This window comes from Acipenser ruthenus, chromosome 31, assembly GCF_902713425.1.
Source record: "Acipenser ruthenus chromosome 31, fAciRut3.2 maternal haplotype, whole genome shotgun sequence".
In the NCBI taxonomy this organism is placed as follows: domain Eukaryota; kingdom Metazoa; phylum Chordata; class Actinopteri; order Acipenseriformes; family Acipenseridae; genus Acipenser; species Acipenser ruthenus.
In genome coordinates this window covers 10,935,125-10,963,096 of record NC_081219.1, presented here as the reverse complement: position 1 = coordinate 10,963,096, position 27,972 = coordinate 10,935,125, and the positions used below count along the sequence as shown (strand labels likewise).

General features: G+C 40.8%; 3 protein-coding genes across 8 annotated transcripts; all 3 read left to right on the top strand.

Moving 5' to 3' along the window:
• Window positions 1–1,425: 1,425 nt before the first annotated feature.
• LOC117396946 (caspase recruitment domain-containing protein 9-like) lies at window positions 1,426–17,266 on the top strand. 6 transcript variants are annotated; one of them, XM_059005576.1, is made up of 15 exons: window positions 1,455–1,534; window positions 2,192–2,351; window positions 3,640–3,852; window positions 4,159–4,296; window positions 5,794–6,119; window positions 6,645–6,824; window positions 7,268–7,420; window positions 7,651–7,776; window positions 7,999–8,190; window positions 9,016–9,057; window positions 10,013–10,052; window positions 11,914–11,987; window positions 13,808–13,881; window positions 14,759–14,885; window positions 17,129–17,266. In XM_059005576.1, the coding sequence occupies exons 2-14, from the start codon at window positions 2,285–2,287 to the stop codon at window positions 14,853–14,855; spliced, it is 1,722 nt and encodes a 573-aa protein (XP_058861559.1). In that variant the 5' UTR covers window positions 1,455–1,534; window positions 2,192–2,284; the 3' UTR covers window positions 14,856–14,885; window positions 17,129–17,266. The 6 variants fall into 6 exon arrangements, with proteins under 6 accessions (XP_033851253.1, XP_058861559.1, XP_058861558.1 ...); XM_059005575.1 differs by having other exon boundaries at window positions 14,759–16,898; XM_059005577.1 differs by having other exon boundaries at window positions 1,456–1,534; window positions 10,016–10,052; window positions 14,759–16,898.
• A 3,424-nt stretch (window positions 17,267–20,690) lies between these two features.
• Window positions 20,691–25,097, top strand: LOC131702920 (uncharacterized). Its single transcript, XM_059005580.1, has 9 exons — window positions 20,691–20,828; window positions 21,064–21,161; window positions 21,391–21,547; window positions 22,224–22,382; window positions 22,900–23,103; window positions 23,184–23,352; window positions 23,730–23,901; window positions 24,265–24,369; window positions 24,997–25,097. The coding sequence occupies exons 1-9, from the start codon at window positions 20,807–20,809 to the stop codon at window positions 25,024–25,026; spliced, it is 1,116 nt and encodes a 371-aa protein (XP_058861563.1). The 5' UTR covers window positions 20,691–20,806; the 3' UTR covers window positions 25,027–25,097.
• Window positions 25,037–27,927, top strand: LOC131702921 (uncharacterized). The gene is made up of 7 exons (XM_059005584.1): window positions 25,037–25,099; window positions 25,271–25,413; window positions 25,655–25,768; window positions 25,910–26,101; window positions 26,253–26,411; window positions 26,815–27,059; window positions 27,342–27,927. Exons 1-6 carry the CDS (start codon window positions 25,084–25,086, stop codon window positions 26,947–26,949), a joined length of 759 nt encoding a protein of 252 aa, XP_058861567.1. The 5' UTR covers window positions 25,037–25,083; the 3' UTR covers window positions 26,950–27,059; window positions 27,342–27,927.
• Window positions 27,928–27,972: the final 45 nt, after the last annotated feature.

The following is a 27,972-nucleotide window of genomic DNA, read 5'->3' as shown; positions in this document are numbered from 1 at the left end:
AAGCCACTGACTCATTTGTGACCTTTCAGAAAATGACTTCCCTTATGCCTCAATGACTGGAGGACTGGACAGAAAGAAGACCTGACAGGAAATATTCTGTATAGACAACCTGGGTTAAGCCTTCAGTGAAAGTACTTAACATAAAACATAACCTGACCCACACTTGAAGGTGTGCACTTCATAGTGGCGAAAGGGCAGAGTAGAGCTTTGAGACAGGACAGAAGCCCTGCTGCTGTAAATATGTGTGTGTGTGTGGGGGGGAATGTAGGGAATGTAAGGTTGGCAGGTATGTGGTTAAATCTATCCCTGCCAGTAATCTCAGGTGTGGCCATTCTCCAAGTAGTACTAATTGGGGAGTGGCTACATGTATAGAAGGAAGGAGAAATCCTTTGTCTGGTGGAGGGTGTGGGTGTGTGTGTGCGTGTGCGTGTGCATGGGTGTGTATGGGGGTGGATGGATGGATGGATGTATAGTGAAGACTAATGCCCAGCCTACAGTACATATTGTTTTGTTTAACCTTTTATTTTGGCCCTTGTGCCTGTTTTTTATAAATGTGTGTAACAGCGCTTCACTGCAGTTTCTGTCTCTTGAGTCTCTAATTCCTGCCAACTAACTTTTGGGCCCACATCGCTATTCTGTCAAAAACATCCTTTTAAAACTAAAACTAAAACTTAAACGGACGGTAGTGTTGCAGAGTTCATTTAACACCAGGAGAAGTGGCATCACCTGATTTATCACATAAGAAAGGGTCCCTGCAGGAATGAGTTAATCCACATGTTGTTCAAATAACTAGAGATCATGATTTTTTTTTTGTCTTTACAAATTGGCTGATGTGTATTCCATTACAGAAGGGGTGCTCCTCTGTATAGAAGAACTAAATCATTTTGACCGAGCATGTCACAAAATGATCAAAATATTCTGAATTCTCCATTCACCATTCTTAATGAGCAGGAGACGTACAATATTATATTTGCTATGGTCCAAATCTATCTAAACAGCTGCCTAGCTGTCAGTGTTGGAGATCACCGCCTTTGTCTGTACAGTGTGGATGAATCTGGTAATTCAGTGTCTGCTGAGACACGAGTATTGGAAAGGGAGCTATAGTACTCTCTGAGACCAAGAAGGTCTCATTTCCATTGGATAAGAGCTGAGTTCTACTCCATTCCACATGATATTTCTAGTACGAAACCACCACATGCCACTCCTAGAATCTCCCTCAGTTCTTTCTTAAAGAATTTGTGTGATCTTATACTGTGCATATCACTGCATGATAACATTGCATCACACCCTAGATTTGTAATTCATTAGGTTTACAGGTGGAAAGCTGTGCACAAACCCTTTGGCACTGTGCCTGACAGCAACGGAACAACCACTGAGGAAGTATAATAAAATACCATAGTAACAAACCCTTCCTACTCATTCAGTGTCACAGTTCAGGCTTCCTCATTCTGAACAGAGATCAAAATTCATCAAGTCAGAGAGATATCAGTACTTTTACTCCGTGGACCAAACTTGCATGCTGTCCAATTCCAAGGTAGGAAAACTCATGGTTTGACATGAATTCATTCCACAAAGTGAAGACCGGAATTCATTCTATTTAATATGGGGATTCTTACAGATGATTGACACTCGTATGCATTTGACCGGGGTTTTTGTTTATTTGTAAAACGGATAAATAAAGTTATTTTTTTTTTTTTTTTTTTTTTTTAATTTGTAACAAATTAAGAACTATCAGTACAAACATAATTATAATTTATTATTTTATTTATTGTTTTATAGTTCAGGACAATTTAATGTTACACTACCTTCTGAATAATAATAATAATAATAATAATAATAATAATAATAATATAAACATGGTTGATCTACCACATTTGATCTCTGCAGTGCTTGTACTGTAAATTGCGAGAAATTTTACCTTTACCTGTGTTATTTTTTATTTAAAATAAATATGTTGCACTTATGTATGGTTTTGTAATGTATATTTAAGTGTACAGGTTTTTTGACTGGTTTAAAAAACACAATTTGGCTACTTTTTGGCTGGTTACTTCCAAAATTTTGCGGGGCTTTGCAAAAAACAAATCTGACAGCGCTGTTTATGACACCAAACCTATAAGAAGCATGCTCAGGTGTGTCATCTGCAGGAAGGACTGGCAAAGAAAAGGTTGCTGAGGTTCCTTTTTTGCCACAGGCGTATTTTGAAATAATGTAACTTTTCTGGAATGATGCTGAGTTAACCTGGCATGAACACAATACTTGAGTGATTCTTTTTTGTCTGGACTCTATGAAGCTGGTGATACAGAGATTGACAAAAAAACTACGCGCAGCTTGTCATCAAAAACCCGGGAGTGGTGAGACTGGCGTTTAAATCTTTTATTATTATTATTATTATTATTATTATTATTATTATTATTTGAATAAGGAACTACGGAGTTAAATGAACTTATATGGATTGGTTATTTCTATATTAACGTTCTTCTTCCAAGTTTGCCTTTGTTTTTTTTCAGCAACAAGTCTGTGTTTTAGTTAGGCAATTTCTATTGATCTATCTTTGCAGTGATATATACAGTTTATTTCGGTGTCTGTCTGTCTCTCTCTCTCTCTCTCTCTCTCTCTCTCTCTCTCTCTCTCTCTCTCTATACACACACACACACACACACACACTATGGAAACCAGTTGGATTTTGCTGGCATGGTACGCCAAACTGTCATTTAGAAACCTTACAATGAGGGTTTTAAAGATATGTCTAAATCATGTGAAGATATCTCAAAATTACTTCCTGTGAAAATTGTCTATGTTTTGAATGGACTTTCTGTCTATTTAGCGCTATCTCTCTAAATGAACAGGAAGCTATTTTAAGATATCCTAAAATGTTTTAGAGATATCTTTTAAATGAACAGGAAGTTATTTTGAGGTATCTAGACTCCAACTGATTTAGAGATCTGAAAATGATTTAAAGATAGCTCAAACATTTTGAGATATCTTAAAACGATTTAAAGATATCTGAAAATGCATTTTAGATATCACATTTAAAACTAAATTTAAAGACATCTGGAAATCGTTTTGAGATATCTCTAAATATATTTTAGATATCTTAAAATGATTTAGAGATCTTTACATATTTGAAGATATCTTCAGTATTTGATCTGTAAATGATTTAGAGATCATAAAATATTTAGAGATATCAAAAAATTAGAGATATCTCCTAAATGACCATTTGGCTTGCCATAATGGAACTCTTTGATGTATTTCTCTTTGATGTAAAGTTTCCTCAGATTCTGGTCAGTGTCCCAGTGTTGCTTGTTTTCAGGTTCTGGTAATGAACTCTATATATAAAAAAACAAACAAACAAAAAAACAAAAAACAGGAACGCTATGAAAACAGCTAACAATGAAACACTTTATAGCTGTATGCATGTTATTGGCCAGTATCTGTAGGCTTCATGTGCAATCTGATTTCATTTACCTTGATCAACTGTTGTCTTTAGCCTTGATCTTCAATGGAAATGCATACATTTAAGAAATATATTTGAATCAAGGCGCTCGCTAAAACGTTTCTCTACTTATGATTGAATGTCACTACAGTGGTGCTGTATTTATTACACCCCCTTCGTATAACCCGATTACTGATTTTATCTAGACTGCAGGATGACGAACCGTGATAGTTGTAGCCTTTCTGATCTGGAAGATGAGGAGTGCTGGAACTCGCTGGAGAAGTACCGCGTCCTTCTGATCAGGACGATCGAGCCGTCGCGCATCATCCCGTACCTGCGGCAGTGCAAGGTCCTCAGCACCGACGATGAGGAGCAGATCTTCAACGACCCCAGCCTGGTCATCCGCAAGCGGAGAGTCGGTGAGCGAAGTCATCCTGCTGTGAGCTGGGACCTCTACTCCTTGATTTGGTTCTGATACACCGTTAGCAATGCTTTCTGGATATTCTTTACAGAATAGGGGAGGAGTTCTTTAAAGATCTAATCGCTGGAGATCAGTTAAATATTTAAGCATCTGGTTGGAACAGGGCCCTGCAATGGAATGACGCAGATAATCTAAAGTTAATGATATATGCATTGGAACTATAGGCTTGCCACTTTCATTATTTGGATAGTGACAATATATTACCCTAAGTGTATGATGGCTGATGTCTCACATTTTGGTGCAGGTGTGTTGTTGGACATTCTGCAAAGGACTGGATCTAAAGGATATGTGGCCTTCCTGGAGAGCATAGAGCTGGATTATCCAGAACTCTACAGGAAGATAACTGGCAAAGAACCCGCCAGAGCCTTCTCCATGTTAATTGGTGAGCCTCTTTTAAAATGTGCCTTCCGAGGGATTGATATGTGTTCTGTTGAGATCACAAGATAAATGATCTCACGATCGTGACAATTCAAGCTGTTGTGTCGTGATCACGAGAATTTCGCAATAAGACACCTTCTCTAATAAATAATAATGGTAAATCCAGTGTGTCTGCAGGGAGTCAGTGGTACCTGTATTTTAAAGTGAATCCAGGTAATGTTACAGAATGACTTGAGGGTTGCAGGGTATGGCAGGGTATTTGTCACACATCATGCATTCACAAAATCGGTGAAAAAAGAAAACGCTCCCATAAAATCTGTGCAAGATCTTTGTGCTTCATGATGTGGAGGACTGGGCCCACAGCTCTTTCACGTGGCTGACTCAAGTCAGCGCCAGCGCCTCCCATCTCGCACAAGTAGACTCAAGTAATCACACAATGAAGCCTTTCACTGAACGATTGTTAGAAAAATTGGGCAATATGAAGTCACCACAATGATGTAACCATTTCCAGTATTTTGTCTGTCACAAGGAACTTGTGGTGATGGCAGTGCTGTGTTTTTCAATTCCATTTCCTGAGATACGTATGACTGACATGCAATCTTTCTTGTTTTTCTCTGTTCTGCATTATTTATCATTGTATCTGTCTATCGACAAGCCAATGTATTCCACTTACCAGGTTCCCCGTGTGCAGTCAGTACATCATTAAAAAACAGAACAGACGAGTTCCCATTTTTGGTTTTATTTTGAATTTTCATGATTTTCTCGAGAGGCTCACCAGGCACCAGTGATATGGGTACCTCACACACAAACACACACACACACACACACACACACACACACACACACTAGTTTGCAGGGTTAGAAGATAATTCATATTGACTCTACAAAAGGTGACTGTTTCAACACCTGCATAATAATGTCTGGTTTTGGTTTGGGAAATGCATTGTAGGTATTTACTTACCGTAGGTTCAGTTTTGACAAATGTAACCCATCTCTAAAGTTGCTCTGGGTTACTTGTTCAATCAGTCTATACTATTGAAATGTAAAAAGACAAACCCTTACACCATGAGTTTAGCTTCAGGTTCCGTTGTCTTACACTTTACCCTTTGATCCTTCTGCGGGATTCTAAATGGAATTGCTTAAATACTTTTGGCTTTTATAAGTCTGTTCTATTGCTTAAAGGGATTATAGCAAACTAAATCCCATATGTTTCCTATGCCAAGCACATCCATTCACTCTATTGATCTCAAAGGTTTGTGTTTTAGGAATCATGTACTTTCAGTTTCAAATATGATACCTGTTACTATCTCTGTTTGCAGGCTTTGCTTTCAGATAGTATTGTACAACACTGAGGATGATAGCAAACAAGAGAATCTGAAGCTACTAGCCACTTCTATAGTATTCTATACAGTGTAATATGTTGGTGAATAATGTAGATAAATTGTGTAATTGTAAATGGGAAGTAAGAAAAGCATGTGCTTCCTACTCTCCTGGCATTCAGACACAGTGGGGGAGTCGGGGCTGACCCAGTTCCTGATGAGCGAGGTGACCAAGCTGCAGAAAGCCGTGCAGGAGGAGAAGAGGAGGAGCCAGGAGCTGAGCTGTAGCCTGGCTGCCCACGAGGACACCATCAAGCAGCTGCAGGTGAAGGACAGCGAGCTGCGCAAGCAGCAGGAAAGGGTGCGCAAGATGAAGGAGGAGCGCAACGCGTTTAGCAATGAGGCCAAGAAGCTCAAGGACGAGAACTACGGCCTGCTCCGAGAGCTCGCCAAGCAGAGCGAGGAGAAGAACACGGTGCTCATGAAGAACCGGGACCTGCAGCTCGAGGTGAGAGCTTCACTGCAGTGAATATACTCGGCATACACAGCACTGCAGTGAATGTACTGCACATGCAGGGGTTATACTGCCAAGGCTAATGCCACATTCAACATGGTGCCAGTCTTAGCAGTCACTAGTGCAGAAACACACTGGGGCCAGTCTTCCACAGTGGGCAAATTGCCCATGTCCTAAATGTAATATTGAGTGGGCCACTTCACTGCACTATGCACATACTGGCTAGTATCTGGAGTTTGTCACACTGGGTAATTCCGCACTGATCGTAAATGGATAATATTTGGGGGTTGCCAATGCATTTGTGGGGTGGATTGTTCATTACAATCTTCCACATGTTTTTGAAGATGGAACAATCATGTATTCAGGGGTACTTCGTAAGCAAGCGTCTGGGTGAGGCAAATCAGGCAATAAATGCTGCCCTGCCCCCCCATCATTCTACATTTATTTATGACACAATTCATAATAAGAGAATAATAAAGTTTAAAGAGTTTCTTGTGCTTCCAATGGGTTTTAATGCAGATTGAGAAGCTGAAGCACAATCTGATGAATGCAGAAAGTGACTTCAAGGTGGAAAGGAAGCACACCATGAAGTTAAAACATGCCATGGAGCAGAGGCCCAGCCAGGATGTGATCTGGCAGATCCAGAAAGAAAATGACCTGCTCAAAGCCACAGTCCAGGAGCTGGGAAATTCAGTCCAGGTAACAAATACTGTGGAAATGCCTTCATATCCACTTTATTTTCAATTTTAGTGATGAAGCACTAATGATGTTGGCGGGGCACAAACAGGTAATCCTGCACCAAGCAATCTTTACCAGGCTTGTTTGCAGGAGCAGTTACAGAACCTTACCAGTAAGAGTCAGAATTCATAACGACTGGGCATCACACAACAAACAGAAAAGCAGCTATTGCATAGCATACAGTATAGCACCATTAGCTGCTCTTTAAATGGGCAATTAAATGGGATTAGTAAAACAAATAGCAGGTCCCTATAGTGTTTTGAGGGCTTAGTGTTTCGCTTACTCACAGAACTACGCTGTGCAATAAAGTGTTGTTGAATAACCGAAGACAGCAGATTGACGCAGATTATCTTGTCGGTTGACTAATTTTGTCTGGGTTTAATCCTCTTGTCTTGCCCTGGGAGGTGGGGACGAATGGGAAGGTGGGGAAGGACAAGCTGTACATCCAGATTCTGGAGGATGACAGGCAGCAGTCGCTGGCAGAGCACCAGGAGCTGGTCAACCAGATGTACAACCTGCGCAGAGACCTGCGACACGCAGAGGAACACAGAGACAAGGTAGTGAGGAGAGGTGGAGGGAAGCAGAGTGTGGGGGGGGTAAAGGAAAGGTGAGGTTCAACCAGGATGCTCCTGTATTAACGTTTTCTGGTAACCTTTCCCTCGCAGTTTAAACAGCATAAACTAGCTTTCTTCTCTTGCTTCTCTGACGTGCTAAAATAGTCACATTTGATATCAGTTATTTTCCTTGTTAGAAAATGAGTGAAGATAAAATGCCTTCCTTATTGCAGTACATGGAGGAGAAAGATGTTTTGGAACTCCAGTGCATGAATCTGAAGAAGGACTCCAAGATGTACAAAGATCGGATTGAGGTGATACTGCAGCAGATGGAGGAAGTGACTATAGAAAGGGACCAGGTTAGTGTGTACATTTCAAGGATGCCTACCAAAAAAAAGGATGCAGAATAGATCTCAATTTGTATTGTCGATTTTATATCATATCTCAGCTCTAAAAACCCTTTTTAGAATAGCATGGACATTTAATACCTCTCGGTATATGAAGCTCTGCATGGATCTGTGGAACACTTGACATTACTCGTGACCTCCATCCTGATCCCTGCTCTGTCCTGACTGTTTAAGGCCATCAAGACGAGGGAGGAGATCCACCTGCAGTACTCCAAGAGCCTGATTGATAAGGACCAATACCGGAGGCAGGTCCGGGAGCTGGGGGAGCGCTGTGACGAGCTGCAGGTCCAGCTGTTCAGGATCGAGGGGGAGGTGCTGGTCATGGAGACCAAACTGCGCCGGGTCAACCAGAACCCCCCCACGCCGGTAACTAGGACTCTAACCTGCTGGGTGTTTAGCTTGTTCCAGATAGTTTGCTTGGAAAGGCTCCTGTGAGTTCAGCCTTTTGAAACTCCCTTAAATCGCTGTGTCTAAGAAGCATGTGAGCTACCATGAAATCGAGCTTTAATAAAATCTAGCTACTGTTTAATGTTCCATTGCAGTTACTTTTAAGAAGCTGGATACTTGGGCTCCCAAGTGGCGCATCTGGTAAAGGCACTCTGCCCGGACTGCAGGATGCGCCCTATAGAGTGGAGATCGCTGGTTCGAATCCAAGCTATGCCACTGCTGACCATGCACGGGAGTTCCCAGGGGGCGGTGCACAATTGGCCAAGCGCTGCCCAGGCTGGGTAGGGGTTCGGTTGGCTGAGGAGTCCTTGGCTCACCGCATACCAGCGACCCCTGTGGCTGGCCAGGCACCTGCAGGCCGGCCTGTACACAGTTCAGAACTGCGTGGTCCTCCGACGCTGTAAGTTCTGGATATGGCTGCACGGCGGGCTTGCAGAGTGGAAAAAAGCGGACGGCTGACAGCACTCGTTTCGGAGGACGCGAGTGCTCGACTTCGTTTCTCTCAAGTTAGTTCGGGGGTTGCAGAGGTGAGCCAGGTTGAAATAATAATTGGACATTCCAAAATTGGGAGAAAAATTGGAAAATGAATACAAATAATTGTTCAAAAAAAAAAAAGCTGGGTACTTTTTAAAGTTTCGTGTTGCTATAAATAATATAAAATAAATACTGTAGTTCTGATATTGGCAGCGTTATAAATGTTTGTACTATGTTCTCATGTATACCTGTGGTCTTTCTCTCCTTCAGACTTCAGATTTTGATGACATTTCACCAAGAAGCTCACAGGATGTAAGTTGTTGTTTTTTTTATATATATTTACAGTAACAGTGGGTGTGCAGGGGGCAGAGGGGGAGGCCACATTATGGGAAAAGGTCACCCAAGTCGAATCTGGGGTGGGGGGGTGGGGGTTATTACTGGTACTAATTTGTAAAGATAAACATAAAAAACTTAAATTGTCCAGAAATAATGCCTATTATAGTTTTGATTCTAGTGTTTAGTTCTGCTTTTATTACTGATTTGTTTTAGATTTGGATCTCAATCTGGAATGTGAACTAAGGGGAGAGGAGGAGAGGAGAGGAGGGGAGGGGGGGTTTACGGCCCCCTAAGGCCAGCCCTGTGGGTGCGTTTCAATAACTGAGCCACTCAGAGCAAATCTGTAAGAACACACTTAAGTGTTCTCAACAACAACAGTTTACATGGTGCCTTTCATGCCATAGCACTTCAAAAGCACTGCACGAGATTACAAGAAAATAGTTATCTGCCATGTAGGTTAACAACTGAATGGGTTTGATGGAAGTAGCTAAATCAAATGGGAAACAAATTAGTTTATAAAATGCATGCAAGACCGACTGTATATCCACTCTTTACTGCCAGCACAGCCCAATGCTTCCTCTGCTCTTTGAGGAAACTGATTAGCAATAATGAATACCATGGTAAAGGATAACAACAAAACAGCAATAAACCACATAATGTAATGGCTGTTAAAAACAAAATGTAAGCGTGACAAATACCCAGTTGCATAATTTCTTGAACACCATGTGTTTCATTCTAACTTGTATTTCACTTCCCCTTTTATCATGTTTATTTAGCTTGCATGCTTATAATTTGGGGCCAGGGTTCATTTTGCAAGTCATTATCTTCAAAAAAAAAAAAAAAAAAAGTGTGATTGTAGATTTTTTTTTTTAATCAAACCTTTTAATTATTACATATAATAAAATGCATTCTCCTCCTCTTCTCCAATAAGCAGATAAACCCAGCGAGTCCAGATGAAGATCAACAACATGGTGAGAAAGGGAGCGATAAGCACTTGACATTCTCTTCAGCTTTAGTAAGAATTGCAGCTACAATCGGCAAGGATTGCTGCTACCAAAAGCACTGAATAAATGTGGGTTTAGGTAGAAAGAGAAGTATCTATAACTCAGCTGGTGGTTTTATTGGATGTGTCAATCAGTTTTATTGTAATTTAGGTCCTGTGCGTTACTTTATACAACACACGTGGTAATACATTTTATGTGAAATCATATTCCATATGTGGAGGCGGGGGAAGATATAATCATTCATAAAATAGCTTGGATAAATTAAGTGCTATGATTGGCTTAACAAAATCACATGACCGTGCGGTAAGAATTGTCTTACCGCTCGGCTATGACATCATAGACCAACTTACTTACCTGATCTATTAATATTACTACACCTTAAGAATAACAGTTATCTAAACAGTGTTTCTGTAGGTAACAATGTCAGAATTACAGAAAAATTGGCAAATATACTGTGGTATTTAGTCAGAGAACAGAACAAAGAAAACTCTGAGGTAAGCAGTAGCACTAACACTTTATTCAAAAGCCATCTGAGAAATCACCACGCAAGTCTCACTCTGCATTCAATATATATATGCAGCAGCGGCATCTACTTATTAAACTAAATATCGCCTTATAAAACTGACTAGCGAGAATGCAATGTTTAAACTAGACACAACAGATACATCTCGACACTACAGATACATCTCACCACTACCCTCCAATTTTAGAAACATACTTAAAACAAATTTAAAATCTCTCCTGCTCTCTTCTGACATAACCGTTGGGCTTTTAAACAAGGTCGGGTTCGGCATAGAATTCTATTGTGCTCGCCACGGACGGGAAGGACTGCGCAAACTGACACGGAAGTCGTTTAGTCCACATATTATCTAATGCTCGTTTCCAATCTAGGGAAATTATGCCGGTTACCGGCCATCGATGTGAAAACAGCCTCTGAAATTATTGGTCAGCGTCTCTTGAAGACCGCAAAACCTGAGTAGGATCATTTCCTGCACACCCAAAAAAAAACCAAAAAACACTCAGAAGCTCCTCCCTTGATGTCAAGTGCCAGTGCAGTGTTTGGCTGTTCCATGAATCCTCCCTCAGATGTGTGAAATCGGTCTGCTTTCAATTCCCAAATGCCATTTTATGTAGAAAATTTTACAATAAATGGGAATGTTCAATGTAATGTTTATGGCAAATAAAAAAGTACAAAATATATGTATTCAGGGACTATTTTTTTCAGTGGAAGGATACAGAATACATTTCTAATTTTTTCCTTAAAGCTAGTTTATGTAATTATTTTAAAAAATAAGCCACTGCAGGGTGTGCCAAGTCTACCGCACTTCCTGGAGTGGGTTATTTCTTCACAGTATATGATAACTTCTTGTTGGTTTGTGATGTCATAATCAACAGTCCTACAGATTTGATAGTTGACAAAGAGAAGCTGATAACTTATTGGACAAACTGATCAAAGTGTTTAGTTAGTCCAATAAAAGGTATCCCATCTCCTTCTCTTTGTCTATGATCTATGGATTGATACAGTATTGTAGTGTACTGAAACTCAGCATGGCATTGTTACTGGGCCACTTGTGTGATAAGTTATCACACACTGAAACATGCAATATCTGATATTTATCACACGATTTTTGGATAGATATGCCAAGTTTTTTTTTTAAATGTATTTCTGTACCCAGGTGTTAAAAAAACTATAAAACTACAAAACATTAAGTAACATTCCTTAAGAGTGTGTACAGTTTTGTGACTAGGGCCAATGGAGTAAAAGCTTAGTAGATGTATCCCTTTGACCCTGAAGCTGAGTGCTTGTTGTTTGCCTGCATTGTTGCAGGAGATCGGCCCCAGGGTGTCGTGTTTCTGGAGTGGGAGGTATCCAGAGAGTCCGGCGACAACAGGGTTTCAGCGGTAAGAGATAGCGATCCCTGCAGCTCGGCGCTGTCACCATGATACCATAGTGTAGCATTTTAGTCCTTGTAGCAGGATAGCATCAGAAATGAGACTCAAAGGCTGGAAAGCTGCAGTGAAAGCACTGGTTGCGCATGTGGCCATTCCCCAAGTAGCACTCAATTACCTAATTGGAGAATGGCCATATTCCAGCTGTTGTTGGCATTTAACCCCATCTCTGCCAAACTTAAATTCAAACTAATTAAACTTTAGTTACACCAAAACCACACTATTTACACGTGCAGGGCGCATATGCTGCCACAGTCCATTTAATAAATATATTGGTTACAGCCTCATCGTAGGAGCAAAAATAATTACAAAACATACTGCAAAAGAAAAAAAAAAACTATGCGGTACGAACTTCATTTTATTTTACTTATTTATGGTTTATTTATTTGGTTATTTACTTATGGTGTATGAGCTATATTTAAACAAAGTACTTTAAAGACCAAAATATTTGGCGAATCACACCTGCAGCTTCAGACATTATAGCCCCCTGTCGGTAACAATAGTCTTCCCTCGGGGCAATAATTTTCCACTATGGCCCTCCTCTCCAGTCCATATTTACTATGATACATGCTGTTGTGTGGGCAGTGTATGCTGCTATCAGGGACAGCTTGTTTTATTGCCTGGGACAACGACTGGTCAAACTATGGATCACACACAGATAAGCCAACAACTGTTTGCTTGCAAAGGGGTGTAAAACCTGTATAAAACAGCAGCACTAGGAGGTGCATTTGAGAAGCATCAGGATCCTCCATGAACACACACCAGCGCTGTGTCCGATGCTTCTTCCAGAAATTGGTAACTAATACCATTGCTTGATTTCTGCTTTTATTACAGTTATGTTGTGCTTTTCATACCAAAGTCTCACAAAGCACTGTACAGTACATTAAAATAAAGGTCCCCAGGCATATTACACACACACAACTGCTACATATTAAATAGCAAATTTAATAAACTAATATACAAAAAAAATTGTTAAAGCAGAAACTGAAGTTACATTAAAACCCACGAAGATAAGAAAACTTTTTATAAGTGTGTTTTCAGTCTTGACTTCAATTGTGGCTTCCCTGATGAAAGAAGGGAGGGAATGTTATAATTTAGGGGCTCTGTATGAAAAAGCTCTAGGAATAACCAGTAGCCCCGCATCCTTTGATCTAAGAGTGTGATTTTGATGATACAGGGTCAGTAACTCCTGCAAATAACTAGGTGCTAATCCATTTAGTGCTTTATAGGTTACAGCAAAATCTTAAAATCTATTTTTATACTGCACAGGGAGACGGTGTAAAGAGGCTAAAACATGGGTAATATATTCATTTTTCCTGGTTTTAGTCAGAATTCTAATGGCGGTATTCTGAACAAGCTGTAATGGCGAGTGTGTTACAGTAAGGCCAGACAGTCCCACTGTGTTTTCAAGATGATTCAATAAAATGCAGTGGTCTACAGTATCAAAGGTAGCACTTGGATCTAACGAGTGGCCTCATTATTGTGTCTAATGATAATGATTAAGCTGTAAAGATGTGACTTTTCATTATTGGTCTCAATAAAGGAAGCTTGTTGAATTCTGCCGAAATCCTTGTAGTGTGTGCTCTTTTACACACAGATACGTCAATCCTGGTTTCCTTACATTTGAGCTGCCCAGCCCTGACAATCAGTTTGGCATATGGTTGGGCTGTGTGGCTACTGACCAATTTGTTTTGAAACTTTTTCACTTGTTGCTTCAGTGCAGAGACCCAGTGTAAGACCTCTTAGTGGCTCCCTTCTGTTTTTCCATACAGGAGAAAAGTCCAGCGAATGGGGCCCCAGCAGAAAAGGAAAGGCGGTGCATGAAAAATACTTTTGTGACTAGGAGGTTTGTTATTAACCCTTTGAGGACTACCTTGCCAGAAACATCATTTTTCATTTCAAATCCATAGGCCCTATTTGGAAGCAAAGGCAAATTTTCAAAGGCAAAACTGTATCGGTATAAAATGGCAAGGACCAACTTAGTTACAAGAAGGATCAGTTCAATTCTAAGTAGTGTCTTGGTAGCTGTATATTGTTAAAATAATTGTATGCTGCTTTGATAATGTGTTAAGTTACTGGGTACAGTAGTTCAAACCGGCAATACTCCCATCAATTCAGACACAATGTTACTCTCCTCCTCAAAGGGTTAAGGTGTGGATTGTGTAAATCATCTTAATTACTTACTACTGTACTGTGATCTGACTTTCAGTTGATTAATGAAGCCAGACCAAATGAGTGGTCTGTCATTGCTGAATCTGAGAGTGTGAAATCATACAGCTGTCAAATCTGACATTTTCAGTAATCAATTGCTTCTATAGTAGTATTAAAAGAAAATAAAACAAGACTTTTAATTTTCTAGCACTACTGCCTGATTGAGAGTGATTTGGGTACACTTTAATATAGAGGTACATTAACCACACTAGCTGCCCTCTATATAATTATGTAATACACATGATGTGATTGGGAATATAACTTTGTAAAATACACGGTAATGAGTTCCATCCTCACATAATTACATAGGAAGTGTATGTAGTGACCGGAAATACATGTGAATGGTAACTACAGTGTAACTACACATAGTTAATGTACCTGCATTTTGAAGTGTAACCATATTTATCTATTATATATAATTTGTAATAATGAAATGAGTCCTGTAGAGCTATGAGCTTTTTATACTCACAATACAGAAGGGAACTGTTGGTAACTTTTCTTTCCTCCAATAGAAAGCTAGCTCTAAGAGTAAAGATGGGCACCAAACAGGAAGCAGCAGACCAAGACAACACAACAGGAAGTGACAACACAGATACTGATGGAACATGACGTCATGAGAAATTGCATTCAAAGACACTGGTACCTGCATTGTATCTGAGAGCCTTGGTGTGTGCATCAGTTGCTCCCGTGCTCGCTACAATACAGTGATGTTGCTGGCCTGGGGAAAGTTGTCAGATGTCGGGCTCATTTTGGTTTTCCTGATGTACATCTTGTAGCACCCAAGGGTCCCTGGCCTCTAGTTTGGGAACCATTTCTGTATCCAACACCTTTAAGTGCCATTGCATAAACTGCATAACATGGTCAGTGTTTCTCTCAAAGGGTTCCATCGTGAAGATTAAAAACACCAGATCAATGTCTTTTCCCCCACATTAGACTTTTTTTTTTTTATAATTAAGCTTTTTTGTTTTATGGTTTATTATTTTATTTCACTAAAGTCTGTTATCCTATTTGTCTATTTTGCTGGTAATGTGATGCCAGTCTCCTGCTGAAAAGTACTGTACATCTTTAGGTATTTAAGTTTTCCTAATTAATAACACACAATAAAAACACTGTGTGCATTTAATATATAATATAATGCTTCAGATTTGCTTTGTCCTGTTCTGTAGATGCCCATTAGTTGTGTACTGTGTGGTCCAGTGGTTAAAGAAAAGGGCTTGTAACCTGGAGGTCCCCGGTTCAAATCCCACCTCAGCCACTGACTCATTGTGTGACCCTGAGCAAGTCACTTAACCTCCTTGTGCTCCGTCTTTCGGGTGAGATGTAATTGTAAGTGACTCTGCAGCTGATGCATAGCTCACACACCCTAGTCTCTGTAAGTCGCCTTGGATAAAGGCGTCTGCAAAATAAACTAATAATAATAATACTTTCTGTTTTTAATTTGATCTTTTTGAAAAATGTTAGTTGGTAATAGTGCCACAACATATTATCCTGCCACAGCACTATAGATTCACTCAGTTTGTTGCAAGTAGGATCACACATGTCCCTGTTTTCCCTGGATGGCCCAGGATTTGAGGAAGGTGTCCAGGAATTCAATATGCCTTTCCAGGACACTAAATGCCAGCACCATAAATTGAGCACAAGTTAGATGCATTAGAATACAATATTATTGTAATAGACGCTCAATATTAATTGGCTGTCAATACTACAGTAGTAATATTATCAATGTTTTCTATTGGGAGAACGTAAGATATCTAAAGAGAGCTTAAACCTTTAAAGTTAACAACCATCAGTTACAGACGATGTCCTAATATGGAGCGCAGGAAGTGAATCTGCAGCGTGGTGATGGAATGGGGAGTAAAAGTGAAAATAAAAAGTTTGGAAAACTAAAGGAGCCAAAGAAAAACTATTGACTTGCCAGAATGTTGTTACAGCGGTGCTTTTTATTATTGTTAATTATAGATATAATTATAGATATAATTATAGAAACGGTTTATTTATTTAGTGTCGTTGAATTTTAATAAACAACGGACAGCCTGCCTTTTAAACACCAATAGACATTTCAAGCGTTGTGTTTTAAAATGAACAGCCGCTTTATCATGTTAAATAACGCAGAATAATGAGAAACTGCATTTACAGTCGAATTACCAGTCTGTAACCTCAACTCCACTAAAGCAGGCGGCGCACACGCTCAAAGATAGAAGGCCCGAGTAGTACTGTACTAGGAAGTGATGAAACTCATTGAGTAATCGGTTTGTTGAAACACGAAGGTTTTAAATGCAGTTAAAACGGAGCTAGGAAAGCCGTATCTAAGCTGCAATGAGGCCAATTGTTTGTTGTTTTGCACGCCGAACATCCGCGACATTCCTCAGGGTCGGGTCTTTAAATCGTTGGGAAAATGTAAACACGCTGCACGTGTCAAACTGTCAGGCTTCACGTCACAATAATAACAATACCATTACCAGTTTTTATCAAGAAACTCACAGAGATACAGATGCAAGAAATGGGACACGTCCAGCACAGACTGGGAACAGAACAAGGGAAACCCGAGTTCTATCGTCCATTCTAAACATATCTCAACTTCTGCAGCTGTCAGAAGCAGTGAGGCTGTTGGGAAGAAGATACACTCGACACACTATCATGTACACGTGCAAGGTGCATTGTTTCTCGATATTCTGACAGAATTTCTGTGCGAATTTGGCATTCATTTGGGTCTGTACCTTCATCCTGCAGTACATACATATCTACGATCTCAATAGCCATGGGCATTCAGCATAACTGTTGTGATCAACTGCATTAGATCTGTAGTGCAAGAAGCACATTTCTCTGGAAAGGTGTGTAGTCCCAGGCTTTCAGTTAATTTGGATTGTTTTTGCTTCTTGTAGGTGTGCTCGACCAGATCCACTAAGAAGATTTCCAAAATAGCCTATAAGAATGGTGTCGTAATCGTGACGTGTCCCGGCTGTAAAAAACACCACATCATCGCAGGCAACCTTGGGTGGTTTTCCGACCTCGAAGGGAAACAGTGGGTGTTTTTACAAAAAAATCTGATTTAATAATCATATAGTTGTTTTGTGTTGAGTAAAACAATAGATCTTACATTGTGCCCTATAAGACCCTCCCTTATAAAAGTTTCCCATAATAAAAGCATAGCCAAGTGTAATAAAGCACAGTGAAAGCATGGTAAAGCCCAGAGAGGTATGGTAAAGCATGTTAAAAAAAAACATGGCAAACTATGGTAAATGCATAGTATAACCATGGGAAACCTGCATAAATACTATGGTAAACTTTTGTAAGGGCTGGTATAGCAGGAAAAGTGTCATTTAAATACATTTCAATGGTGTCTTGCCCGTTCGTTTAAATTGCATTTTTTCCATGCCCTCCCACTAAAACCATACCTCCATAGATTCTCTCCAGATTTTTTTTTAAACAATTTTGAAACACATGCAAAGGCAAATTGTAATAGTATTAAACAGTATAGAAGAAAAAAAAAACATCATTTAAAGTGTTTGCTAGTTGTATATCATTTAAACTATGTGTTCTGCCTGTACCTTTGTGATTGCTTCACAATAGGACCCTCTATATTTAATATATGTTTTTGTTCATTTAGAAATATAGAGGAGATCTTGGCAGCCAAAGGGGAGAAGGTGAGAAGAGTGTCAGGGGACGAGGCTCTGGAACTGACACTGAAAGACCTCGAAAGCATGCAGCAGGATAGGCAGCGAGAAGAGGAGCCACAACCCACAGCACAGGCTGAAGAAAAGGAGAAAACATGAACCCCTTGCTTTTGAACCTTGGGTGGAGACAGACATGAGCACGACAACATTCTCATCATTTCTCTATTGGTTTTTCAGACTTTACATTCAGTTTGACTTGTGTCAGTGTTTCCTGACCCAACATTTAATTCCCTGTGTTTACAGCTTGTGAGACTCCTTCACTTAAATGAGCCCCAGACTGGATTAAAGGGTTTATAAGGACCTTTTTATTTTATTGTGTAACATGTTCCCATGTGTTGCTACAACTGTTTACGTAAGGTGTGTGTATTGTTTTTATTTATTTTTTTTACATTTTGACCACTTTTTTTAAACTTTTAAATTGCATTCCCTGCCTCAAGATGGCTTCACATGTACCTGCATGGACCTCTCAGAACTACATTTCCCAGCACCCTCCTGCTCGCATATGTAACTGAGATGGATTTACCAGTGAGCAGGAGGATGATAGGAAATGTAGTTCTGAGAGGTCCATGCAGCTGCATGTGAAGCCATCTTGAGGCAGGGAATGCAATTTAAAAATTAAAAAATGTGGTAAAAATGTAAAAAAAAATAATTAAATCAATACACACACCTTACTTAAACAGTTCCAGCAATACATGGGAACACCTGTCACCAACTCACTTAAACTCTCCTCTGTCCTAATTCTCCTCGACCTCTCTGCTGCCTTTGACACTGTTGATCACTCTATTCTACTATCATCTCTTGCTGACCTGGGGATCTCTGGCACTGCTCTGGCCTGGTTCTCCTCCTACCTCTCCAACCGCACTTACCAGGTAACCTGGCGTGGAGCAACCTCCACACCTCACCCTCTCTTGACTGGAGTCCCCCAAGGGTCAGTCTTGGGTCCTCTCCTGTTCTCTCTCTACACCCGCTCCCTGGGCCCCCTCATCGCATCCTATGGTTTCTCATACCATTTCTATGCTGATGATGCTCAGATTTTCCTCTCCTTCCCCACCTCTGACTCCACCATCTCCTCCCGTATCTCTACCTGTCTGTCTGCTATTTCCTCCTGGATGCACTCGCATCACCTCAAACTCAACTTCTCTAAATCTGACCTCCTTTTCTTTCCCTCCTCCTCCCCCTCCTCTGATCTCTCTATCTCTGTTCCTCTGGAATCTACCACACTCTCTCCCTCTTCCTCAGCTAAAAACCTTGGAGTCACCCTGGACCCCTGCCTCTCTTATTCCCAGCACATCTCCACTCTGGCACGCACTTGCAGATTCTTCCTGAGCAACATCCGAAGAATCCGACCCTTCCTCACCAACTATGCTACCCAGCTCCTGGTCCAGGCCCTGGTACTCTCCCGCCTAGACTACTGCAACTCCCTCCTGGCTGGCCTCCCTGCGTCCGCCACCCGTCCGCTCCAGCTCATCCAGAACTCTGCTGCCCGCCTGGTGTTCTCTCTGCCTCGCTTCGCCCACGCTACTCCACTACTCCGCTCGCTCCACTGGCTCCCGATCACCGCTCGCATCCAGTTCAAGACTCTTGTACTAGCCTACAGATGCCTTGACCAGTCTGCACCCAGCTACCTCCAGACCCTCATCTCTCCCTACACCCCCACTCGACCTCTCCGCTCCGCCTGCACTAGAAGACTAGCTCTACCACTGCTACGCTCCCCTGCCTCCAAAGCCCGCTCCTTCTCCACCCTTGCTCCGCAGTGGTGGAATGACCTTCCTACAGATGTCAGGACTGCCCAGTCCCTGACCACATTCCGGCGCCTCCTTAAGACTCACCTCTTCAAAGAGCACCTGTAGAACTCCTCTGTTTGTATCCTGGGACACTATCACCCTTCATGTAAATGTGCTTCATTTTGCTCTTATCAGCCCCCTATTTTACTGCATTTAATCCTGTACCTCAGAATACTGTAATCTGCCAAGTTTTTAACCTGTAGTACTTTGTATTTAATCACATCCTGATGTAACTATCACTATTTAATCATATCCTGATGTCACTATCACTATTATCTGCTGTTTTATTGAATTGTGGTTTGTCACACTTGTACTTTGCTTGAACAAAAGTTATTGTATTTCTTGCTCTTATTGTATTACTTGTATTGTAACGCTTGAAATGTTTTTGCTTACGATTGTAAGTCGCCCTGGATAAGGGCGTCTGCTAAGAAATAAATAATAATAATAATAACATGTAACACAATACAATGAAAAGGCCCTTATATACCCTTTAAGTATGCTTGTATACACATTTTATCATGAATAAATAAACTATTCCAACCCATGTGTTTGTTTTGCCATTTGAGTACCATGGTGTGCCGGTTGGGGTGTTGTGTTTAATATGGTTTTGAATAGTACAGCTTCTCAGCATAAATCGCAATTTACAGCTAGCCAGATACACAAGTTTAGTGCCCGCAGGAAGAGCTTTTGGTCTGTAAGCATAAGATAACATACCATAGGGTACTGCAGCTTTAAATGATTGTAGTACACAGTAACTGTGAAGAGGGGTAGGATTTTTTTTTAAGAGATGGAGATATAAGCTGTGGCCTTTTGATAGAAGTACAAACAAATTTTGAATTTAGTTGTTCACATGTAAATTACGTGCATGTTATGCATTCAAATCAAAAACATTTTATTAAAATACATAAAAGTAATTACCGGTAATTATAACCCCCCTCTTATGTGGCTCTGACAATGGTTTGTTCCTTAAGTGGGCGTGTCTTCACAGCAGCAAAACATTTTGTCGAGACGGGAGAAAGTCAACAGAATAGTTACAAATGAATGGTTTGTTTAAAAAACATTCCCGTAGCCTAAAGAAGCACATTTTTGCAGCGTTTCGTTAATGATGGATATGCTCAATGCTGGTAAGTTGAACGTTGTAAAAGTGTTTTAAGTGTCTTGTGTCTTACATTCTTTGGTACGAAATGATTCAATTTTCTCCTTACAAAGAAAGGCGTTCTGAGCAGAGGCCAACAACATGATATTTTATAGTAGAATAGCGCCCTCTCCTGAAAACGTAATGTATTGAAAATTGAAACTAACTACAACTTCACCGTCAATACTGGCCTTGTGTTAGCAATGTGTTCTCATGGTTTGTAGACCAAGGCAATGGAAAAAATACAGTCGGGGATGACTTTCTGGACAGGAATGTTGTGCTTTCTGACTATATCCAGCCAAACGAGGAAGCAGATGAAAGGGTAAGCAGTTAAACATAAAAACTGTTTGTACTGCAATTGTTGAAATGAGGCTCAGAAAACGTTCTTGCTTCATTTTAGGAGCTTGCTTTTTTGTTATAGAGCTTTAGAAGAACATTCTGCTATGTGCATCCATCTTTGAAAGCATGGTAAAGGACATTCATAGAAATTGTGTTAAAGCATTGTAAATGTATTGTACAGTATAAAACACGCAATGAAATGCATCATTTAGGAAGAAGTACAGTGTGGACCCAACACCCTAGAGGCCAGCAGGAGTGGGCGACTGAGAAGGAAAAGAAACTCCTCTCCTGGAGTGGAAGCAGCTCCCAAAAGAAGACTCCCTGCTGGGAAGAAAGCCATAGTAAAAGCAAGCAAAGTGACACGCAGAGGTAAGGATACATGTGCCAGCTGAGTGGAGAACTCCAGGTAGTGCTAAAGTATAATGCAGGGGTCTCCAAGCCTGGTCCTGGAGAGCTACTGGGGCTGCTGATTTTCGTTTCAGACAATTTCTGTTACTTAATTGAACCGATTACTGGCTTAATTAGTCAAGATTAACAGGAGTTCCAGATCTTTAGCCACTGATGATGTAAAGACACCTATAAAACCTGCTGGATAGGGGCTCTCCAGGACCAGGGTTGCAGACCCCTGGTGTAATGAAACCAGACAGACTGGAGCTTTACACTGCGTTCTTTATGTAAGGCATCTTGCACTCACAAGACACTGGCCATTTGTTTTGTTCTGTTCTATAGCAAAGCAGAGCAGTTGAGAAACGGACAAGACAGGTTGGGAACTCTAAATAAAACACTATTCAATATTTAACACAGTAGATCAGTGGTGGGCAACCCATTAATCCTCTGCCCAGGCCCTAAAATGGTTAATTATCTCATTGTACCTGGTAAACCTGGAGTGGAGTGGCCCTCCAGGTCCAGGATTGGACACCCCTGGCTTAATTGAACCAATTCAATCACTAAAAAGGTCCTAAAGCGGTAAATCGGTTCATTATTTTGAATGTGGGTTCTTACGACAGATATCTCACCCCAGTTTCTCCTCTTTTCTCTGTTTCAGGGAGAGACGCCGCCTTCTCCTGTGACCTGTGCAAGTCTCCTTTTGTCACTCACCCTGCTAGACGAGGGAGCAGGCCCAAAACCTCCACCTCCAGCCCCAGCCCACGATACAGAGCTGACCCAGGGATGGGACTGACAAGCACTCTCTGCAATGCATGTGGTGTGTGTTTCCCTGCATGCTTCAAACAAACATATCTGTGAATTGACAACAATTTTTCTTTCAAAGTGGGGGAAAAAATACTGTCAAAACCTTTTTTTTTTAAATAGATTTTAATTTATTTTGGGTATGTAAACCCTCATGCGGGTACCTAGGTGTTTCAAAGCATTATCCCATCATTACATGTGTATTATACACTCTGAAATTTACTGTAGTTATGTGATTTCTCTACCACACCCAAGTTTGCTCAAAGCCAAATGTGAGAGTGTACAGTTTCCTTATTACCACTTAACAGGTTTTTGGTCACAACTTGTCTTTTATAATGTTGACCTTCCGCACTCTACATCTGTAAATGTCAGCAGGAGAGGAGATACTGAGACGTTGTCTGCTGCTAGGAGGGAAATGCATAGTCCCTTTGGAAGAGAGAAACCAGGGCAGATGGTTTTCTGACTTTAATGGAACGTAAATCCTTGACTTTCCAAACTTTCAAATGAATGAAAAAACATCTTTTTTTTGCCAGGTCTGTCATTTGAGAAGCCAAAGCGTGCTCCAGCTTCAGTCACCCCGATAGACCCAGCTGAGCGGAGCAGGCATGAGCAAGAACTGCAGGCCTTTTCTCAGTCCATGGTGCAGTTGCTAGGAGACCAGGATGCCAGAAGACTCTGCTGCCCAGTCTTTGCTAAGAAACCCTGTCTGTGCCTGCAGAGTTATATCAAAAGGGCAGGTTAGTTCTAGCACTGGTGGTTAGATGTTTTATTGGAATCTTGTTTGTGCACAACATTAACATATCTGCACTCTGCATAGCGGAACCATTATCAAACACACCTGTGACAGTCCCTTCTGCAAGTGACAACATGTTGGAATATCGCAGTCGAGCTCAGAGGGTCCTGTCTCTGCTAAAGGAAGCCAAAGAACTCGGCTCACAGAAGTGCTACGACCCCAGTGCAGAGCCGCAGGATGGCAAGAGCAAAAAGCAAGTGCAGATCAGCGTGCTCTCGATATTCGGAAGATTTATTTTTCAGTTGATGAATTTCATTTGATTGTTTCATTTCCATCAGTGTTTCCTCAGGGTCATTTAGTGGGGCCACACCATAGTGTTGGTATTATGCAGCTTTCATTCAGCCCATTGCACCTCTTTTGTTACGGCTTCACATTTCCATTTCCCTTTGATTGGCCAGTAGAGTATGGAGTGCACACTGCAACCATCAAATCATTTGCCTTGAGAATAACTGGCATAGCATCTGTTAAATTAGAGGCAGCGGCTTCGTCTCCCATTGAAAAGGAGGCGTTGAAACCAGCATTGAGTACTGCAAATGGAAACAGCTATTTGAGTGACGCTTTCTCTCCCAGGAGGCAGATTGGACTGGGTAATGGGCAGCGGAAGTCCCAGGAGTTTGCAGACTTCGTGCTGACAAACAGGAAGGTGCTGCGAGAGGAGCTGAAGCTGTGTGAGCGAGCCACCCAGAGGATCCTGGGATACTCCAACAACTTCCTCCACAAGAGACTCAAAACAGACCCCCAGGTAAAGAGGTCCCTCCTGCCTGTACCAGCATGGGTCTGTTTTGAATGTAATGCAGATAGTTTTATCTTCACAAAACTGTTCAGTACAGTGTAGAAGAGTTTCCTGAATACCAGATATTATTTTAACTGGCTTGCAATAACTCAGGAGTTTGTGAAGAGGGCCTATTTCCAGTTTTGCACACTGAAGTAAAAAGCTAAATAAAATGTATAGGCGCCAACACAAAATTGAAAATAATCGTAATGTTCGTAATACACATTTTCACCAGACTTCATGTGTCTGTGTAGAAGAACATATACGATAGACAGCGTATTAAAAGCAAATTGAATTCAAATACAGTCTGACTGGGTTCTGTTTCTGTTGCAGGGAAGAGAAAGAGTACAGAGGACAAAAGGCAAAAGTGCTCTGGGTCTCCTGAAGCCAATTCTAGACCTCAGTAAAGATAGATGCTGTATGGACAACTGTGTTGTTGTAAGTACAAGTGCTGTTTGCATTGGGGCAAATAAGTAAGGCTTTAAAAAAAACATTTTCTAACCTCTCATTAGCATTACAGATTTCTTGTAAGTTCCTACTAGTCTTTAGTGGGGTTTATCAAAAAAAAATAATACCATGACACTGTAGACTGACACTAGCACAGCAAAAGGAGATTTCACTTTCAGGTAGGGAGTTATGTACAGCTATGGCCAAAAAATTAGCATCACCTAGAATTTTAAGACATAATTAAAAAATAAAATAAATAAATATATGAACATAATTTAGATATTTTATTTAACATCATGTAAGCAAAGAAACAGGAAGCCATAATAGCAGTACATTATTTCATGTTTTGAAATGTCACATTTTTTAATTTAAGTATGTCGAACTACAAAGCATATGGAATTTAATATTCTAACATAACATTCACAGGTTTTCATTCGACTTTATGAAGCAAAATTAGTTCATTCTATAGAGTGATGCAAAACATTTAGCCATAGCTGTACAGTGTGATGGCAGATGAAATGGACTTCACCACAGCCTGCTAAGAATGGGGGACTGCTCTGCACTGCAGCCCTGTCGATTGCCAAGTGTGGTTTACTCCACCCCTCTCCTCATTTCCAGATGGCTCACTCCTATGGGCGCTTACTCTAGCTCTGGAGGGAGAGGGCCCAGACAGGGCAGGCTGAAGCACGTAGGGTCCTGGCTGAAATGTTGACCCCTTCAGGTTGTCTTCTACCCATCACTGTACTGTCTAATTATTTGATTGTCTAACTGAGATTGCTCTTGAACCAAGGTGGCTCATTCCATTCACAGGAAACCATTAAATTGAGTTTATGAAGTCAGTCTTGATAATCTGATTTAGGCCACATTTGTTTAACGTCTTGTTATTTTGCAGGGGGAGGGAGGTGTAACTGTTACAGGTTTATTATGTGGGTGACTGGCTGCAGTCAGAGCACCATCAGCAAGGTCAGTGAGCAGATGAAGAAGACAGGGGGCGACAGAGAGCCACCGCCGCATGGACTGAAAAAGTGGATCAAGGTAGTCACAGCCTACCATTACGTCTTAGAAAATAGATTGGGGTCATTACGAAAGTGTGACTTTGTAGTAATGGTAGTACAATCCAAGGTCTCTAAAGCAGTTGTTTTTTTTCTCAGTTTTGAAACAGTAACGTGAAATCTTCTTCTAAAGTTAAAGACTGGAGTGAACACCTTCGTTTCAGATTTACATCAGTTTGAAGTTGTGGATAACTCCTTGTTTCACATTATTGTCCACCATAAAGGAGAACCCAAGACGCAAGAAGGCGGTCACACCAGCAGTCATTACGAGCACAGCCTCCGCTCCTGACAGTGTCCTGCCTGCGTTCAATCCAACACATGGAATAGCCTCTTCCAGTGTAAGGATAGCTCATCCAAACCACTCCATAAAAGCCAAATTATGCCCAATTATAAATAGCTTATGAGATAAAGATACTGCCACTTCAGTAATCTTAATTACTGCATCCCGTTCATTTACCATTTGTAATGTTCCTATTCAGATCATGGAGGCATCAACCAGTTTAAACCTGAGGTCTCAAACTACAACAGTGTACAGTCTAGCTGCAGACAACGCTATAGGCAGCAGTGCTGACACTGGAAATGACAGCATACTTCTCAGCGCATTCACAGGCAGCACAGCCGTCACCTTCCATAAGTCTCCACTCCAGGACCCCACCATGAGTTTTACTCAGGTAAAATACCCTTTTGATGAGTGAAGCTGTGTAGGATGTTTCTCAATCCAGAACACACTTTGTGTGTGGTAAGAGAACATCATTTTCAAGATGTAATACCAGTATTTAAGGCAGTTGCAAACAGTTAACTTGCCTCCCTATTTCCTTTCAGACTCGGAGCCAGGTAATGGCAGTTGCCTCCTTGCCTCCTAGCTTGCTGGTTCAGGCTGAGCCTTCCCTGTGCAAAACACTTCTCTCAGATCTCCCACAGTCTCTCAGCACCCTGTCCACCTGCAGCCTGATTAATGGGGACAATCAACTCATTATGCAGGTACATAAATTCTTTTTAAAAAAATCATTTTTTCTTATTATAGTTTACTTTATTATTTCTATGGCTCTATTTAGTGAGACGTGATGATCACACACACTCATGTGGTAACATTAGATCATTCCTGTAATTGAAAATAAATAAATACTGCCTTGCCAGAACACTCCTAAGAGATCTAGTAGGAATGATGTATTATATTATTGGAGCTCTCAAGATTACACAAATCAGAATTAGGATTCACAGAACTATATATTTTGTTTGCCAGTTTTTCATTAGCATTATGTTGCAATGTGTATGTTCAAATTCCAAAACTCGAAGCTCGATTTTTCAAAGTAATCCTTCTCCTTCATTTTGAATGGCTACATTGTATGTGGTATCTGCTTTGTGAATGTTGGGGGTTCATTAGAATGAAGGTGAAGAACTGGAGAAGCTGCCTCCGGGGGCTCTAGTGTCCCTGACTCCCCTCTCCGATGCTGGACACGACTGGCCCTGTGCCTTTGCTCCAGGCCCACTCCTTGGGGTTCTCTCAGCTACCCAGTGACTCTATTCCTGTGACCAATCAGAACTCTGGAGGCGCAAATGAGGCCCTGAAACAGCCAATAAGCAACGAGTACCAGCACTCATTGCAGCTCATAGAATCTTCTGAAGAAGGTATTTCATTTTTTTTAATCCCAGAAAGGCTTTTTTTTTTAAGACTGAATCAAAATTAAAATTCTTTTAAATTGGGATTACAAAAATTGTATTATACTTTTTTGTTGCTATTATAATTTTTCCCAATAAAAATAAAATACACATGTACGTTGCTTATATAAACACAGTGATGCAGGACACTTGCTTAAGTTGTGAAAGACATTTTACAATGACATTTTAAAAAATATGTTTGTTTATTTTTTTTAATTGCTTATACATTGTTTTACATTTTATTTTTTCCAGATCACACTGTCCTTTGGGCCCCTTGATGATCATCTACATGCTGTAAAAGCACAAAATATTGAAACCTTGAATTCTGTAAAAGACTGCCAAGATATTGGATGAGGAATACTCACTGATGGCCTGTGCCTTTATAAAAAGTCCAGGGTTTAGTCAGGCAAGGAGAAGAGGCCATGAAAATGAAGCCACTGTGGCTTGAACAGTGTGTATTGAGCTGCTGGAGCCTAAACTTCTCTATCTAGTCATCTACCCTAGATTGGAAAGGTGAACTGCCATGGAGCTGATGATTAGAACTGGACTAGAAAGTGCATTGATAACAGAGTTTGTGTCTTGTACCATTTCTCAGTGTCAAAGCCATGTCACGTAAGAAAGCACCAGACTGAGAGAAACTTCTTGCCTATGTGGCCCAAGATTACAAATGGAAAGGAAGGATGGAGGACTTGAGCTGGGGAAGCAATACCATTGTGACGTCTTGCAGAAGAAATGGGAACAGAAACACAGATACTGCACGTGTATAGTGCATTTCTGGAAACGTTGGTTTGCTATTTAATTGTAACTTTATATTAAAGAACTTCATCCCTGAGACAAACATGATGGCATTTGTTTTTATTAAATGCATTATTTAGGCTATACT

Bases quoted from the DNA above. Each gene is read 5' to 3' on its own strand.
- LOC131702921 (XM_059005584.1), top strand. The intron at 26,102-26,252 runs GTAAAATACCCT...ATTTCCTTTCAG, and splicing joins CCACCATGAGTTTTACTCAG to ACTCGGAGCCAGGTAATGGC. The intron at 26,412-26,814 runs GTACATAAATTC...GGGGTTCATTAG, and splicing joins ACAATCAACTCATTATGCAG to AATGAAGGTGAAGAACTGGA.
- LOC131702920 (XM_059005580.1), top strand. From the start codon at position 20,807: ATGATGGATATGCTCAATGCTG. The intron at 22,383-22,899 runs GTGTGTGTTTCC...TTTTTTTGCCAG, and splicing joins CACTCTCTGCAATGCATGTG to GTCTGTCATTTGAGAAGCCA. The intron at 23,902-24,264 runs GTAAAGAGGTCC...TTTCTGTTGCAG, and splicing joins GACTCAAAACAGACCCCCAG to GGAAGAGAAAGAGTACAGAG.
- LOC117396946 (XM_059005576.1), top strand. From the start codon at position 2,285: ATGAAGCTGGTGATACAGAGATTGACAAAAAAACTACGCGCAGCTTGT. The intron at 4,297-5,793 runs GTGAGCCTCTTT...CCTGGCATTCAG, and splicing joins AGCCTTCTCCATGTTAATTG to ACACAGTGGGGGAGTCGGGG. The intron at 7,421-7,650 runs GTAGTGAGGAGA...TCCTTATTGCAG, and splicing joins CAGAGGAACACAGAGACAAG to TACATGGAGGAGAAAGATGT.